The sequence below is a fragment of the Microtus pennsylvanicus genome, chromosome 5 (genome assembly GCF_037038515.1).
Source record: "Microtus pennsylvanicus isolate mMicPen1 chromosome 5, mMicPen1.hap1, whole genome shotgun sequence".
NCBI lineage: Eukaryota > Metazoa > Chordata > Mammalia > Rodentia > Cricetidae > Microtus > Microtus pennsylvanicus.
In genome coordinates, this window is record NC_134583.1 from 86,583,216 (window position 1) to 86,598,462 (window position 15,247).

At 45.2% G+C, this 15,247-nt stretch overlaps 1 protein-coding gene across 18 annotated transcripts in view; it reads right to left on the reverse strand.

Annotated features, from left to right (window-relative positions):
- Positions 1 to 1,443: 1,443 nt before the first annotated feature.
- Ppp6r3 (protein phosphatase 6 regulatory subunit 3) overlaps positions 1,444 to 15,247 on the reverse strand; it is a 132,281-nt gene continuing 118,477 nt past the window's right edge. For 5 of the 18 annotated variants that reach the window (XM_075972960.1, XM_075972955.1, XM_075972952.1 and 2 more), the window contains 5 exons: positions 14,787 to 14,893; positions 13,091 to 13,241; positions 6,478 to 6,495; positions 6,093 to 6,212; positions 1,444 to 3,537 (listed from right to left, as the gene is read on the reverse strand). In XM_075972960.1, the coding sequence (XP_075829075.1) occupies positions 3,486 to 3,537; positions 6,093 to 6,212; positions 6,478 to 6,495; positions 13,091 to 13,241; positions 14,787 to 14,893 (448 nt within the window). In that variant the 3' untranslated portion in view covers positions 1,444 to 3,485. Of the gene's footprint in view, positions 3,538 to 5,318; positions 5,501 to 6,092; positions 6,213 to 6,477; positions 6,496 to 13,090; positions 13,242 to 14,786; positions 14,894 to 15,247 lie in introns of those variants that run through there. The other 13 variants (XM_075972958.1, XM_075972957.1, XM_075972954.1 and 10 more) reach the window with 4 other exon arrangements.

A 15,247-nucleotide genomic window follows, 5' to 3' on the forward strand; every position in this document is an offset into this window, starting at 1 on the left:
CCCTGCTTCTGCCTTTAACGCAGTGTCTCTGGGCCAGCAACTTGAGTCCAATACTTTCTCTACCTGTGGGGTATTCAACCCTTTTAAGGGTTGCACACGAGATACCCTGCACATATTTACATTACAATACAAAGTAGCAATGAAAATAACTTTATGGTGTGTAGTGGTTGTCACCACATGAGGAACTGTATTAAAGGCTACAGCACCAGGAAGGTTGAGAGCCACTGCCTTAGACCCAGATGGTGGAAGGAGAAAACCAATTCCCCCAAGCTGTCATTTGAGTTCCACACATGCATGGTGGCACATGAGCAACCTCACACACGTGACAGTCTAGGTAGCCCACAGCGACTTAGAACTGGCAATCCTGCTTCAGCCTCTTGGGTGCTGCAAATATAAGCATGCTTCATTTCGCCAGTTCAATATTTCTTATTTATTTATTATGTATATAATATTCTGTCTGTGTGTATGTCTGCAGGCCAGAAGAGGGCACCAGACCCCATTACAGATGGTTGTGAGCCACCATGTGGTTGCCAGGAATTGAACTCAGGACCTTTGGAAGAGCAGGCAATGCTCTTAACCACTGAGCCATCTCTCAGCCCCCTAGTTCAATATTTCTTAAAAGCTTCAGAGAAACCCTGTCTCAAAAAAACCAAAACACAACCAAAAACCAGAAACTAAAACTACTCCAGGTATTTTGAGTATGTGTGAGCTGACAGGCACACAGTGCTATGATGTGCATGTGAAGGCCAGAGGGCAGCTGAAGCGCTCCTTCTCCCTTTAGCCCGGCCTGATGGCAGCACCATTACTCCCAGCAGATTAAAGGCAGAGGTGTTAGGATTTCTGTGAGCTCAAGGCCAGCTTGATCTACAGCAAGTTCTAGGACAGTCAGGAGGACATGGAGACAGGGTCTCAAAAAAAAAAAAAACCCAAAAAAACAAACAACAACAACAAAAACTAGACTTATCTCTCCCCCTGCAACCATGTGAGTCCCGGAGACTGACTATGGATTGTTCAACTAGGGGCACTCTTTAAAACAGCAATAGAGCCAGGCGGTGGTGGCACACCTTTAATCCCAGCACTTGGGAGGGAGAGGCAGGTGGATCTGTGAGTTTGAGGCCAGCCTGGTCTACAAGAGCTAGTTCCAGGGCAGACTATCATTAATGCTATCTGCTGGTAATCCCAGCAAGCAGGGCAGGGAGTGAGGAGACACATGGAAAACTGACAAGCCGAAGGACCAGGCAGAGGATCTCAGGATGGCAGCTGGTGGCTACTCTCTTAGTAAAAATGTTCTGAGCACTCATATGTCAGGCACTGATGGTTGCAGGTGTGTGTGGGGGTCACGACAGTGGCTGAGTTTCTCCAGGAACTGGCATACCCAAGAGTCAAGAACAGGAGAAAGCTAGGTCTCTGGGCACAACCTGAAAAAGGCACAAAGGAACTCTCTAGAAACAAAGCATCAGGCTTTATTTTGTTATTACTTTTAATACAGGTATTGTACTGCAGACATCTGTTAGTCTTGCGATTCATACGGCCAATACACAGAAATGAAAGGAGCAGGAACTCATCTCAAGCCTGGCTGGCACCCTCCAACCCAACACACCTGTCCCTTCTACCCTCACAGCCTTTCCCCAAGACAAGCAAGCCTAAGTTCTTCCCCAAAGACAACACCCAAGTGTTCCTTCCCCCAGAGGACGGTGGGATGGAAAAGCCAGCCCAATCCACAACAAGGAGGCAGTGTGGGCTGACAAAGGGCCAAACCCTGGCTGTGGCAAGCAAGGCTCATCACCAGGAGAGACAGGAGCATGCCATCCACCAGCAATGTGAGGTCCTGGGCCACACAGGTCAACCATCCCTGAGACGAGCAGAAGGAGCCCTATCCTCTGGTGGCACCAGGTTCCAGAGGAGAGCAGTCTCCCCCGAAGGAGCTGTGACTGAAGGGTCCTGGGTGGGCACACACAGGCCACTGAGCCCCTCACCACCAGTCCCAGGGCCTCCTGCTGCCCACTGAGCCTGGTGACCAGACCTGCCTCGGCCACCTGAGGCAGTCCCTGCACTGTCTACAGTGAGAAGCGAGTAAGGAGTAAGGCATCGGACACTTGACTCTTTTCTTTCCACACGCGATGTCATATAGGCACGCTGCTTGGGATGCTGGTTCTAAAAAACTTGTTGGCCATTTTTCAGAATATCCTTTTGGTTTTAAATACTGGTCAGGAAAATCAAATGATGTAAAAATATGTGAATAATTTTCTATTAAAGAAATGAAAAACTGATCTGCATCTAAAAGTGCAAGAGGTGAGGTGACTGAGCCCTTTCACCAGATGCCACGGCAGTGCACAGGCCATTGCTTCAGCTGTTGGAGGAGGCTGGGATGTGTTTATGCTGACATAGAAAATTATAAATTACACTGAATTAGTATCCATAATCACTATATACACACAAACCAGTTCTAAAATCCACTGGTTTACGAGTGAAAACCTCACAAGGTACAGTAAAACAAGAAACATGCTTGGATGCCAGGCTGTGATTCTGTTAAAGCCAGCCAGCTTGATGGACACATTCTACTCCGTCACCAGCATGAGCATTTCCAGGGACTCACCTCTGGGACTGGAGCAGTACAGATGCAGACCACTCTGAAATGGCCACCAGTGATGCTTGCTGACAAGGGATATTTTGGTGAATGGGTTAAAAGGCGGATGTACTACCAAAACAAAAAACAACCCCCCCCCCAAAGAAACAGCCCAACCACAGTCATGTGTACTCCAATATTCTAGTGTTTCACCTGTAGAAAGAAACGCTCTGAGCAAACAAGACCGTAACAGAACATATGGCTTTACAAGAACGTCAATTCATCAACTAAGCTGTAGCAATAAATACTTGATCTCCACCAAGACTCACGCATTCGATCCGCCTGCAACAATACCAACAACAGTTACCAATCAAAAGCGGGTTATAAAAGAACACCAAGTATTATTCAAAATCACTTTGTAAGTCAGAACAACCAAAATAACGAGGGCTTTTCCATCACAGCTCTGTGCCAACCTGGAAGAAAAATGAATTCAGAATTTTGTATAAGGTGGAAAATGTATGAAAACTGCCTAATACTTTGGTCACACTAATAATTGTCAAATAGTTATGTTTCGAATACAATAGATCTGTGTAGTCACTTTATAAAACTATTCTTACAACCATCTGAACTATGTATCACTACTATTATTACATGGGCGGCAAGATCTGATGTCACAGGCTACCCATTATTTAGATCAATACAATATAAACATACGCAAAAATTCTTGGTATTTCTCAATGTGCAATATTTTTACACTTCTGAATTTCTCTGTACAATGTCTTAGAATCTAGAATATAAAGGTTGCTGGTCCTGATCCCTTGCAGAGTGCAGCAGTGGCGGCTTGGGAGCTCTGGGTGACCCCTCCAGAGCCCCTGGTGGTGGTGGCCTGCGGTCCTCAGTCAGCAGCAGCAGTCACTCATCATACAGGGCCATTAACTGACGTGTCGGTTGGCATGCTTGGCTGGTCAGTCCTACAGAGAAGGAGACAGACACCTGAGGCACAGCTCTGCCCACCCTCCACAGGGCACATGGCTGCCAATGGAGACAGCAGCAGGCGTGTGGAAGCTCCTGACTCAGCTGCTCAGAACTGCACGCGGGTGTGCGTGCACGCAACAGTTCAGCTTTCCCACTGCTGGGCTTAGCTGTGTGCTTCAGCAACTCTGCTCTGTCCTACAGAGGCGCAAACCGACTTCCAGCTGGAAAGCAGAGCTCTGCTACCGGGAAACGGAAAGGAAAAGGTGTGTGAAGAGGACAACTGTGGAGAACAAAGGGGTACAGCCAGACCCTGGCTCCCAGAGAGCAGAAGCAGCAGAGACATCAAGGGGCCGACGAAAGCAGATATAGGTCTTCTGTCAAAACTACAACCTGAGGCATTTATTTGGAGAGGCTCAGCCAGGCTGTAGCTGGAAGCACACAAGCGTTTTTTCAACTGGACTGCTTTCCCCACTGGGGACCTGCCAGCTGTAACAGGACCCAGAAGGTGCTCCCCAATATTGTACTCTAATTACACATGATGGTGCCTTGAGAATTGTGACTGCACCTTCACAGTTCACAAGCTGTGTGTTTTAAAACACGTTCCTTAAACTCAGTCCTGTATTCTCCTCAGTAGAAGGGGGGGGGACAATAATGTCTGCCCCAAGGCTTTGTAAGGATGATGTGTGCAGAACACTAGCACACCAGCTGAGACAAGACTGAGAAGCTCCCCCAGTCCAGCTCACTGCCACTGCTCACAGACCAGTACCCCTACTTCCTGCATGCAGCCCTGTAGCTTCCCCTTGAGCATGTTCTTTCGGCTATGAGATACCTGCCTACTCACACCAGCGAGTCCTGTTCTGACAAGGGCTGGGTGAGGAAGGGCAGAAGGTCAAATGTAGATACAAGCAGTGCCGGGTCTTCTACTGGCTTGCCCTAACGTTTTGCAGCTCACCCTGCAGACTGAAGGGCAGGGCCTTTCATGCCATATAACAGCTAGAGAGAGCCAGGTAGTGGTGGCACACACCTTTAATCCCAGCACTTGGGAGGCAGTGGCAGGCAGATCTCAGCGAGTTTGAGGCCAGCCTGGTCTACATGAGTTCTGGGACAGCCAGGATTGTTAGACAGAGAAACCCTGCCTCAAAAAAGCAAACCAACCAACCAGACAAACAAAAGAAACAGCCAGAAAAGAACCTAAATGAGTGCCCTTTGGCAAATAAGTCACCAATGTAGAGCCAAGAAGCATACTCCTGTATGACTTCTTTCAGAGACATCCTGCCTGTTCAACAGCCTCAACTCAGGAAATCAACAGGCAGAAATTAGGGGCTGAGGCAACCATTTAAAGACACTTGCACACCCAGGAAAAGGGGAACTTCCCCAAATAGCTAGAATCCTAGCTGGTGCCTTTTCTTTCCAAGCCTTCCCAAAAGCAACCTGCTCACACAGTACTTACAATTAATTTTGTAGGCAAAAAGACATTTTTAAAAATCATAGTACATACTTCATTTTGTCTAGAATTTCTATGAGCAGACAAACAGGGTGGAGGGTTGCCATGAATAGGGACTTCCAGACCAGAAGTATTGAGCGCCCCCTGCTGGTTTCTGCCCACTGGTTCTGCAGAGTGCAGCCTACTGGGGAGTCTGGCCAGGGGAAAGTACAACGCCTCTGCAATTGCTTTAAAGGTCACTTTATTCCTTCCAGAAGGAATACACATCTTTTATATAAATATATATATATATATATAAATATATTTTATCAGAGAAGTGAGCTCTGAGAGGTGCTGAACAAAGTTTCTTGCTGTCCAGGGCACATCCTCATTCATCTTCTGACGTAGGCTCCTGCGAATCCGTGGCCACCTGGCTCTACCTGCGAGGCCGAGTGTGTGGGCGTGGGCCCTCTGCAGCTGAGGCTTTGGCTTGGCCTATCCCTTCAGACCACTGGCTCAGTCTAAGCAAAAGGTGACTAGAAAGAAAACACCACATCCAAATCACATGGCTCTGGCAGTGGGGCTGTTGTGCTTAAGATATGCCCACCCACAGGTTATCAACCTTCCAGGGATTGATCTCACAGGGTCTCCCCTTCTAGGACTTGAAGTATTTAGCAGTACATAGCAAAGGACCTCAGACAAGTCCCCTGTTGTTACAAGTGTGACTGTGGGAAATGAGGCAGTTAGGCCTGTTCCCCTCACAGGATCACTAAGGACTTCAATCCTGAAGGGCTCAACAACATTCACAGCATAGCCTCAGTTGAGTTAGGCAATTAAGGTTGTCTAAGCAATCATTCCTCCCCAGACCTTCCTGCACAGGCAGCATATCACCCAGGCTTGAGCCAGGGACTCTGGTTGCTAGCTGCAGAGATAAATGTTGGGGCATCTGACTACTTCAGATCTGAGAAATGCCATTGCATCTAGCACACTGCTAAAGCTTGGGTACAGCTGCAAAAACCTTTCAGGCCCCCACCCTCAAGTGTTGATTCCCTTCTACCTTCCAGGAGATGTCAAGCAGAGGCAAGGTAGAACCTTCAGAAGGTGCAGGCAGGTGGAGTGGTTGGTTACCTTTGCTCAGGACTACTGCTGGGGGTCCGAGGAGCTGCGCATTTGGCTTCTGCTGGTTCGGGGCTCTCTTCTGCATCTTTGCAAGCAGCATCTTGAGAGGTAGACAGTTTCTCTTCCTCACTACAAGAGAGAGGAAGCAGGCGTATCACATACCAGGCATGATGCCCAGGGCCAGAGGATGAGGTCACATGCAAATGGCTCTGAAGTCATGACTGCCATGGAGGCAAGCCCTGGGGCTGAGCATGCTCAGGGTGGAAGGATCACAGAAATGCAGACAGTGACTAGGGAACCACGAGAGGAAAGGGCCACACGCAGGTGGGAACTGAGAGGGACAATGTAATGTGGCTGGTGTCTGAGAAAGAGCGGTCCGTGTCACCGTACATACCGGTAGGACTTCAACACTCTGAGGCCAAGTGTGCAAAACAGAAAAAGAAACGTACAAGAGTTTCAGAATACTCCTAGAAATGAGGAATTGGGGAAACATGTCCACGACTGCACATGGCACCCCGCAGATTCGGTGGAGGTGTGAAGAGAACCTGTTTGAAGGAACAGGAGCCTTTAGTTCCACCATGCACTCAAAGGCCACACCCACCACTCGCACGTGCTCCTGGCTTGCAGTCTTGACTCAGACAAGAGGTACCTTGCTAAGCCAGGTGGAAAGCCTTCTGCTGCCCTCCAACAGCGCATACCTAGAGCAGACACTAGGAAGGAACAAGGAGCCAAAGAGTCGAAGCAGCAGCGAATGGAAGTCAGAGTTGCCTGTGGGCAGTTCTTGATGGAGAAGACACATTTCTGACTTTGAGCTGGAAGCTTAGCTGTGTCCTGCTCTACCTGGATTCACACTGCACCTAATTCAAAGAGATTCTGAAAGGAAGGCAAGTCCTCCTCAGATCCGAGCCTTGGCTTGGACTTGCACATGAAACCCCCAACTTCAGGGTAGTTTACCAGGTCATTCAGGAAACTAATCACAACCTACAGATCTGGTGCAGGTCTGATCCCCAGGCTTTCCACAGTGCTGGGGGTGGAGCCAGGGCAACAGCATGCTAATCGTACACTATACCACCAAGTTACAATCCAGTCCCTCGAAACTTCTTTGTCAACTCACTTTTCTTATCCCTCTTCTACTCCTTCCACTTCCTCTATGGCAACTACTCTCTTGCACCTAACCATTACTATGTGTTTATTCCAAGTCTATTTCTCTGAATCCTGCACATCTGAAGGGTCACGTGTTCCTGGGCGCACTATGTCCACAGTGAGCACCCACCTCTCTGTGGCTCCCTACAGTTACAAGCAACCAAATCTCACTCTACCTCCATGCCTCAGACTGTCAGGAACATTAACCACCAGCACTGATATTTCTTAGGGTGGTATAACCAGGAAAAGAAAATCATGAGCCATCGTTTATTGGCAAAGAACCCTCTCTTACAAACATGCCTTCCCCACTAACAATGCATGGTCCCCAACCTAAGTTTCTTTCTAATCTCCTGAAATCTTAGAAGAAGTGGGTTGTGGTGCCTGGTCTCATCTCTACAGTGACTCAGAATGTTTCACTTTTTCAGTCTTTTTGGTTTACTTGCCTGCAAACTGCGTCTTTTGCTCGTATTCTGGTTTGGTTTCTTCTGCCCACCCCACCCACTTCTTTCTCTGTGACAAGGTCTCACTATGTAGCCCAGATTAATCTCAAAATATCTAGTTAGACGTGGCTCAGTTGGAAGAGTGCTCACCTAGCATGCACCAAGCCTAAGGGATCTGAGAGGTGGAGTCACGAAGATCACAAATGCAACATTATCCTCTAGTGAGTTCAGGCCAGTCTAGGCTGTATAGAACTCTAGAAAACATTCTCTCCATGTAGCCCACACAGGCCTGGGCTGTCAGCAGTCATTGACCGGCACTGGCAGTAAGTGGGATTACCAACTCCAGCTGCCTGACCTGTTCTTATAAGCATACAGGGATTCCTTGAATACTAAATTCTAAACTCTTGTTTACGCACTACACATTTCTGTTCTAATCTGCTCCTCCTAATCACTGACTAGAGATTTTTAACATCAATGTGATCACATTAATTCATTATGCACTACAGTTTCTAGTTTTGTTTTTATTTTTTTATTATTTTTACTTATGTGTATGAATATTTTGCCTGCATGTAAATCTGAGTGTGCCTGGCATCCACAGAGGCCAGGTGTCAAATCTGGAAATGGAGTTACAGATAGTTGTTAAGTCTCCATGTGGGTGCTGGGAATAAAATCTACCCTTTGGAAGAGCAGCTAGTGCTCTTAACCTCAGAGCCATCTCTCCAGCCTCGTTTTCATTACTTCTTTATGGTTTATTTTAATTACGCGTAGGTGTGCCTGTGTGAGTATGAGTACACTTCGTACCCTATGAAGCCAGAGGTATCAGATCCCCTGGAGCTTGAGTCATAGATGGCTAGGAGCCGTCTGACATGAGTACTGGAAACTGAACACAGGTCCCCTGAAGAGCAGAAAATGTCCTTAACCAATGAGTCATCTCTCTCCAGCCACCCTTGTTTTAAAAAGAAGTACTTTTCTGTCCACAGGTCAGAAGAATACTCTATCTTTGTCTCTGTTAACTCCCATGAGAATATGGGCACACCATCAGGCTCTAGTGCCTGGCTCCTCACCTGCAAAATGTGGACGGAGTCACAGCTACACCTCACAGAGTTTCTGAGAGGAAAGAGCTGCTACAAGCAGAACACACACAAAGGGTCTAGAGAGTGAGTACTGGCACTGAGGGATATGTGTGTACACATTTTCTTACGTAGGCTTTAGACACTATCCAGCAGGACGATAACCCAGCCGATTTTCTTGCCTGAATTTCCCAAGTGCTGAGGGGTGACAAGCATGTGCGACTATGAACAGTTGGTTTCTTTTATGTGGGTGTGGCATATAACTGTGTGCATTTGCCCATGTATGCATGCTTGGAGGTCAGAGGTTGATATTACATATCTTTTTCAACTGCTCCTCACATTATTTGAGCCATCATCTCTCCGTGAATTTGAAGTTCACTATTTAACCTGATGGCCAGCAAGCGTCCAGGGTCTGCCTGTCGTCTCAATGTTGGGATTACATTTGCACACACCTAGTTTAACCTTTTACACGGTGTAAGCTACAGTACTCTTATATGGGTAAAACTAAAGTACTCATCTTATATATCAAACACTTTACCCACAGAGCAGCTCCACAGCCCCATCAGCTTGTATTCTCTTTTTAATCCCCCTGTAGTTGCTTTACAATGTACTTAGGGCACAATGGACTTGACTTTTTTAGGGGGAATCGATTTTCTTTCACCTTTACTTTTTAAAATGGTGCTGGGAATGAACATGGCCAAGTATGAACATGACATGTATATGCCAGGCAAAGATTCTACTGCCGAGCAAGCCTGCCCTCTTTATCTCCATCATCATACTGTACGTCCCTCAGTACAATAACATCACAGTTTCAATGCCCTTGTCTTTGCAGTATGACCAGATAGGTAGCAGGCAGATCTTCTAACTGTACCTCTTTTGCCACCCAGGCAAGCTAGGAACCTTGAATTTCTCCCTACATTTTAACAGTATTCAGAACAAATTCCACCTAAGAACTCTTACTGAACTTGAAAACTAAATTTGCCCTGGCGGATGTCTCTGTAGCACTTAGCTGTCCCAGGATGGTGTGTAATATTTTCACTTGCTTAGGTCGTCTTCAAACTTCTCTACAAAAATCTTCATTAAAATAATTCTTAAATGAAAATGAACTTCATGGTTCTGTGTGTTTGTGTTTAATTTTGTTATATTTTGTGTTTAATTTTGTTATAGTATTTTTTTTTTGTCTTACTATTGTCTGATTTGCATTTTTTGGGTTTGGGTTTGGGTTTAGAGAGAGAAGTTTGGCTGGGCAGGAAGGTGAGGAGGGATTTAGAAGTTGGGGAGGGCAAGATCATAATATATTGTATAATTTTTTTAAATAAAAAATCCTAAATGGAAATATTGATGTGTTTTGTAAATGGTGTGTACCAGCATCCCCAGCTTAAGGCTTAAGGTCTTGACCATTTTCCTCACCAGTTGTGCTGAACTTGTATTAACTTGGCTGGCTCACTGTCACCTCTGCAAACCAGCAGCTTTCACCACTTCCCTCACAATCTCTCTCCCCATTTCCAGCCTTTCTTTCCAGGAGAGCCTACACAGGTAGTGACCAGAGACAGCTCCTCTCTCCCATCCTGACTCCAAAGTAGATGTACCAGATACTGATACTTCTCTTATTCTTATAAGTTAATGGAATCCACCTTTCTGTTATGGTCATTTAGAGTATTAACCATATATCAAGTGTAGAACCTTATTTAAAAAAAAAAGTCAACTTTTTTTTTTTATCTAATGTATGGATTTTCCTGATATCCAACATCCTTGAATTTTAGGATAAACCCTTGCACTTAGTTTGCTTGAAAGTAAATGCTCTATTTTGTGACTTGTTTTGTGGTTTTGGAGAGGCTTCATTGCCATCATGAATTGATCTGGGCAAGTTTGACATTTTCTACTTTCTGTAACTTAGGCTGGTACATGCACGCCTGAGTGGCACCGCAGTTGATCCTGGCCAGCAGGCTGGCACCCCGCTGTGCTTTGCTTCTTGCTTTCCCCCACATATCTCCAAATCTCAGTAGATCCTTTATTCACCTTTAAATGTGAGTTCTCTCTCTTGCTGACACCAGGCTCTTTCTATAGCCTATCTGCTCTTTCCTGGTTGTGGCTTATCTTTTCATTTCAGTGTGTCTTTGGCAATATTAAAAATTAAATAAATTCACTAATATTTTCCTTTATGATTAAAAAAACATTTCATTCCTAAACAGCCCAAAACATTTTCTGTCTGAAGGCTCATGATCATTTCACTCCTAGTCATAATGAGGCGAGGCCTGATTATTTTTTTTCTCAAGGGAGCAATAATTTTTTTATTAGTCTGCAGTTTTCCTCACTGGAGTGTATGTCATTCCAGCTTATCAGGCCAGCTTTTAGGCCGAGGAGGGCCCTCTTGTTCGTATTTGGTCATCATCGCTTTATTAACCAGCCTTAGGATGACCTACCATGGATGACTCCTTTCCACTCAGTGATCCTGGGTCTCTTTCTGCACTTCTTTAGAAACAGCACAACTTCTGTGAAACTGTCCGTGCGATGATGGGATTTGACTGATTTTTAAACATCATTTGTTGAGAAATGTCAAGGGTATCTTTCCATTAATAAACCTTACAAATCTGTATTTATTTCAAGTCTTTATTAAAGGTTCCAATAAGGTTTTAAACTATTTTCCCTTAAAATTTATATTCTTATTGATGAGATCTCATATTTTGTTAAAACACACACACATCAATTGCCTGGTTCCAAAAAAAATTAATTCCAATTTTTCTCCTCAGATTTAATCAGAATGTTCTACATACAAAGTCATCTATGAACAATGACCATTTCATCTACCTCATGTCTTTACACCTTTTATTTTTTACACTGTATTCACAAAGACATCAACATAGTGTTGAGGAAAAGCAGACGTTAAGACATGCCAGCTCTTGGCTGTAATATTCTGCTATTGGTAGTAACTACATATCACTTCAATGTGACCTCATGCTGATGTTATACAGTCTTGTAATTTAAATACACTGTGGAGAGGGCTAGAGAGGTTAAGAGCAATGGCTGCTCTTCCAGAGGACTTATGTTTGATTCTCACTACTCACATGGTGGCTTACAACCACCTACAGCTTCAGTCTCAGGGAACCTGACACCCCCTTCTGGCCTCTGTGGGCACTGAACATGTGGTGAAGACATATATGCAGGCAAAATAATCATACACATAAAATAAAACGGGAAAAACAAATAGGCTGGATTTTGTTTGCTATTTTATTATTATTATTATTATTATTATTATTATTATTATTATTATATGTGTATGTGAGGTAGGTGTATCTGTGTGTCTTAGAGGACAACTTTCAGGGATCTGTTCTCTCTTACCATGAGCCCCAGGGACTAAAACAAGTCAATAGTCTTGCATAACAAATGCTTCACTTGCTGAGCCATTTCGCTTGTGTGTTGTGTACAAGTGTGCACCTGTATGCATATATGAACATATGTGAGCATCCACGCATATCAAAGCCATAGCTCAACCCTGAGGTCACGCCTCAGAAGCCATTCACTTTTTTTTCTTCAGCCCCTCACATGGGGACTTGGGGTCCAACAAGTAGTCTAGGAGGGCAGGACAGTGAGCTCTAGGGTTCGTTCCTTCTGTTTTTGCCTCCCTGAGTGTGTGTCACCATACCCAACTTTTTATTTGCATACTCAGGATTAAACTCTTATTCTTGCAAGGCAAGGCCTTTACCAACTGAGCTGCCTCTCCATCCCCTATTTGCAAGTTTTTAATGGAGGAGTGTTGATTGCATATGACACACATGGGATTATCTTACAATATATTTCTCTCATTTGTGGTTTTGTTTTCTGGTGCCCTCGTTAGGCAGTGAGAAAGACTTTAAGCACTGCCTTAGCTGCAGGCCAAATCTTGATGGAAGTGTTTCTGTTACTCTCTACAATTTCCAGATTTAAATTTCTATTACGATTGCTTTTCTGTTCCATGAATTGTAAAAGTGAATCTGCTATTTTCTAATCAAGTCTGGTGTTGTTAGCACTAACCTCTTGCTGCAGAATTACAATGAATGCATTATATCTAGAGAATACAATCTATCTACATTCTACTGAGCCTTGGATAGACAGGTGGGCTCTGCAGCCTCTGCCCATGTCAGTTTAGCAAAGCTGAACGCTATCAATCTGCTAGACTCTGAAGACACACACACAAGAGGAAAAATGCACTTTAGGGGCCTAAACTTCTCCATCTCTTGTTTAACACTGATGGAGATGTTAGAAAGATAGAAAGCTAGCCTTTAAATACTCATTTGAATCTAGAAATGTTTATGTCTGATTTCTTCCCCCCTTCCTCCCAACAAGCTGTCACCACAGGAGCCCCAGGCTCGGTTACCTTTTGAAGACGGCAGTCTCTGTCTTGGCGTCTACAGTGAGGCTGAGTGTTTCCTTCATGCCGCCATTCATCACGGTCTCAGTTACCTTGTCTGTACTCTCAGCATCCTCTTCCCCGTCTGAGCTGGCTTCCATGGCCACACTGCCTGGTGCTGAAAGTGCACAGAGTGGAAGGTCACATCCATCAAACCTACTGCGGAGCTGATGCCCTTTTCTATGAAGACTCCTGTGCCTTAGTCCTGCCTACTGCTTCAAGATATTCTAAGTGGCATTTTCACCTGGCTAAATTCTTGATGGGCACCAATGCTTAGAAAGGCCCATGGAGGTGGCTCACAGGTTTCCTCAATGAAGGGCTGGCAAGTTCCAAAGAGCCTTCCTAGCTCTATGTCCACATGGTCCCAGTTCCCACCCAGCAGATCCCTAGGTCTCCTAGGTCTACTCTACAACACAGTACAATATGCCTAGGGATCTTTCCTTTGCTCTACAATAGGAAGCCACATAGTATGTTGGTCATGAGCTTGGACTTGTCAGATTTCTGGATCTGAACTCAGTGCCCCCCACCCCCACTCTCAATCTGTGCAACCCCAGACAGGAGACTATTCTGTGCCTCGAGCTTCTTACCCATCAAACCAGCTACAATGGTATTTTAAATGTTAAGTTGCCACAGTTTAGAAAGAGTGTCTCAATTGAGTAACTCTCTCATCAGGTGAATCTGTGGGCATGTCTGTGGGGGTTCTATGGATGTTAACTGATGTAGGAGGACACAGCCAACTGGGGGCCAAGTTTTCAACTGTGTACAAGTGAAGAAAGTTGATTGAGGATGATAGCAGAAGCTGGTTGGTATTTATGCTCTCTGCTCCTGCCGATGGATGCAATATGGCCAGCTGCTTGAGTTCCAAAATGATGGACTATCACCTGAAATTATAAGTCAAATGGGGCTTTTCCTTTTCTGTTTTTTTTTTTTTTTTGTCAGATATTTTATCATAGCAACAGAAATAAAACTTTAATACCAGATCAATGAAGTTGGGATAGAATTTTTGTGGGCTCAATTATTACGAGTGATAACGCTCCCACCAGCAACCTTTTCTGGCTCTGGGGCCTCTGCTCACTGCCTCTTTCTTCTCCCAGAAACTTATTGCTTCGCTTCTTCCTGAGACTCTTGCCTCCATACACACTCACTCCCTGTCACATGCTCTGCTGATACCACACTCACAAATGGCTCTTCATCCGTCTGCAAACAGTTCAGGGTCAACAGAAGGAATACAGGTGAACATTCTGAGCAATGGAGACAGCTCCCTAGGGTTCAGACATCTTTGACCAATTCATTTTCTCATATGGGAAGGAAAAACCAATCCTAGAGGCTAAACCAAGTTCTCACCCCTACATGTCTCAGCAAAACCCTGGGGGTCTTCAGGAATAGGATAGAGGCATGGTATCTAGCCTGGTCTTCTCCACTCTGGGGATTACGCTTCCTGTGGCTTTAGATACCTATCTTTAACATTGACAAGACTGACAGCTGGAATCCAACTTCTTTTAGATTCCCTGTTTTGTGATTCTGTCACAATAGTTTCTTCTCCTATGTTGATCTATGGGCATCAGAGCCACACTATCTTATTTTCCTGCCTCCTTTCAGGCTGAGCCCAAGCCTAGTCTGGTTTCTTCTACCTGCTGTGAGCATGTTTGCACACTTCACTCACCCTCTGGCTGAGTGGCCAAGGCAGCTGCACCAGGTATCAAGGGATCCATAGGTTCAGTGCTGGTTTCCATTTCCACAGGAGAATTACTCCTTAAAGACTCCTTTGTGCTTTCAGAAAAGAGAAAATTCAGATGTCAGCAGTGGGAACAGACCTCAGTTACACAAAATGTAACATGAAATCAACACTTAATGTTTAAAAGCTATTCAGAAATGAGGTCTCTGTCACCATGTAAAACAAACACCGGGGCGGCAGTGACACACATCTGCACTAATTTATAGCACTAGACTGGTGGTGAGTGAGAAACAAGCTCCCACACAGGGAAGTCAGGCTCTGCCTTATAGCTGTGCCGTTCCACAGGTGTTGGTCAGGGACTGGCTCTTATTCCCCTCATGTGGAACTCCACACAGCTGAGGAAGTGCCAGCTTCCATTCTGCCCTGCTAAACACCCTGGGTATCTGATG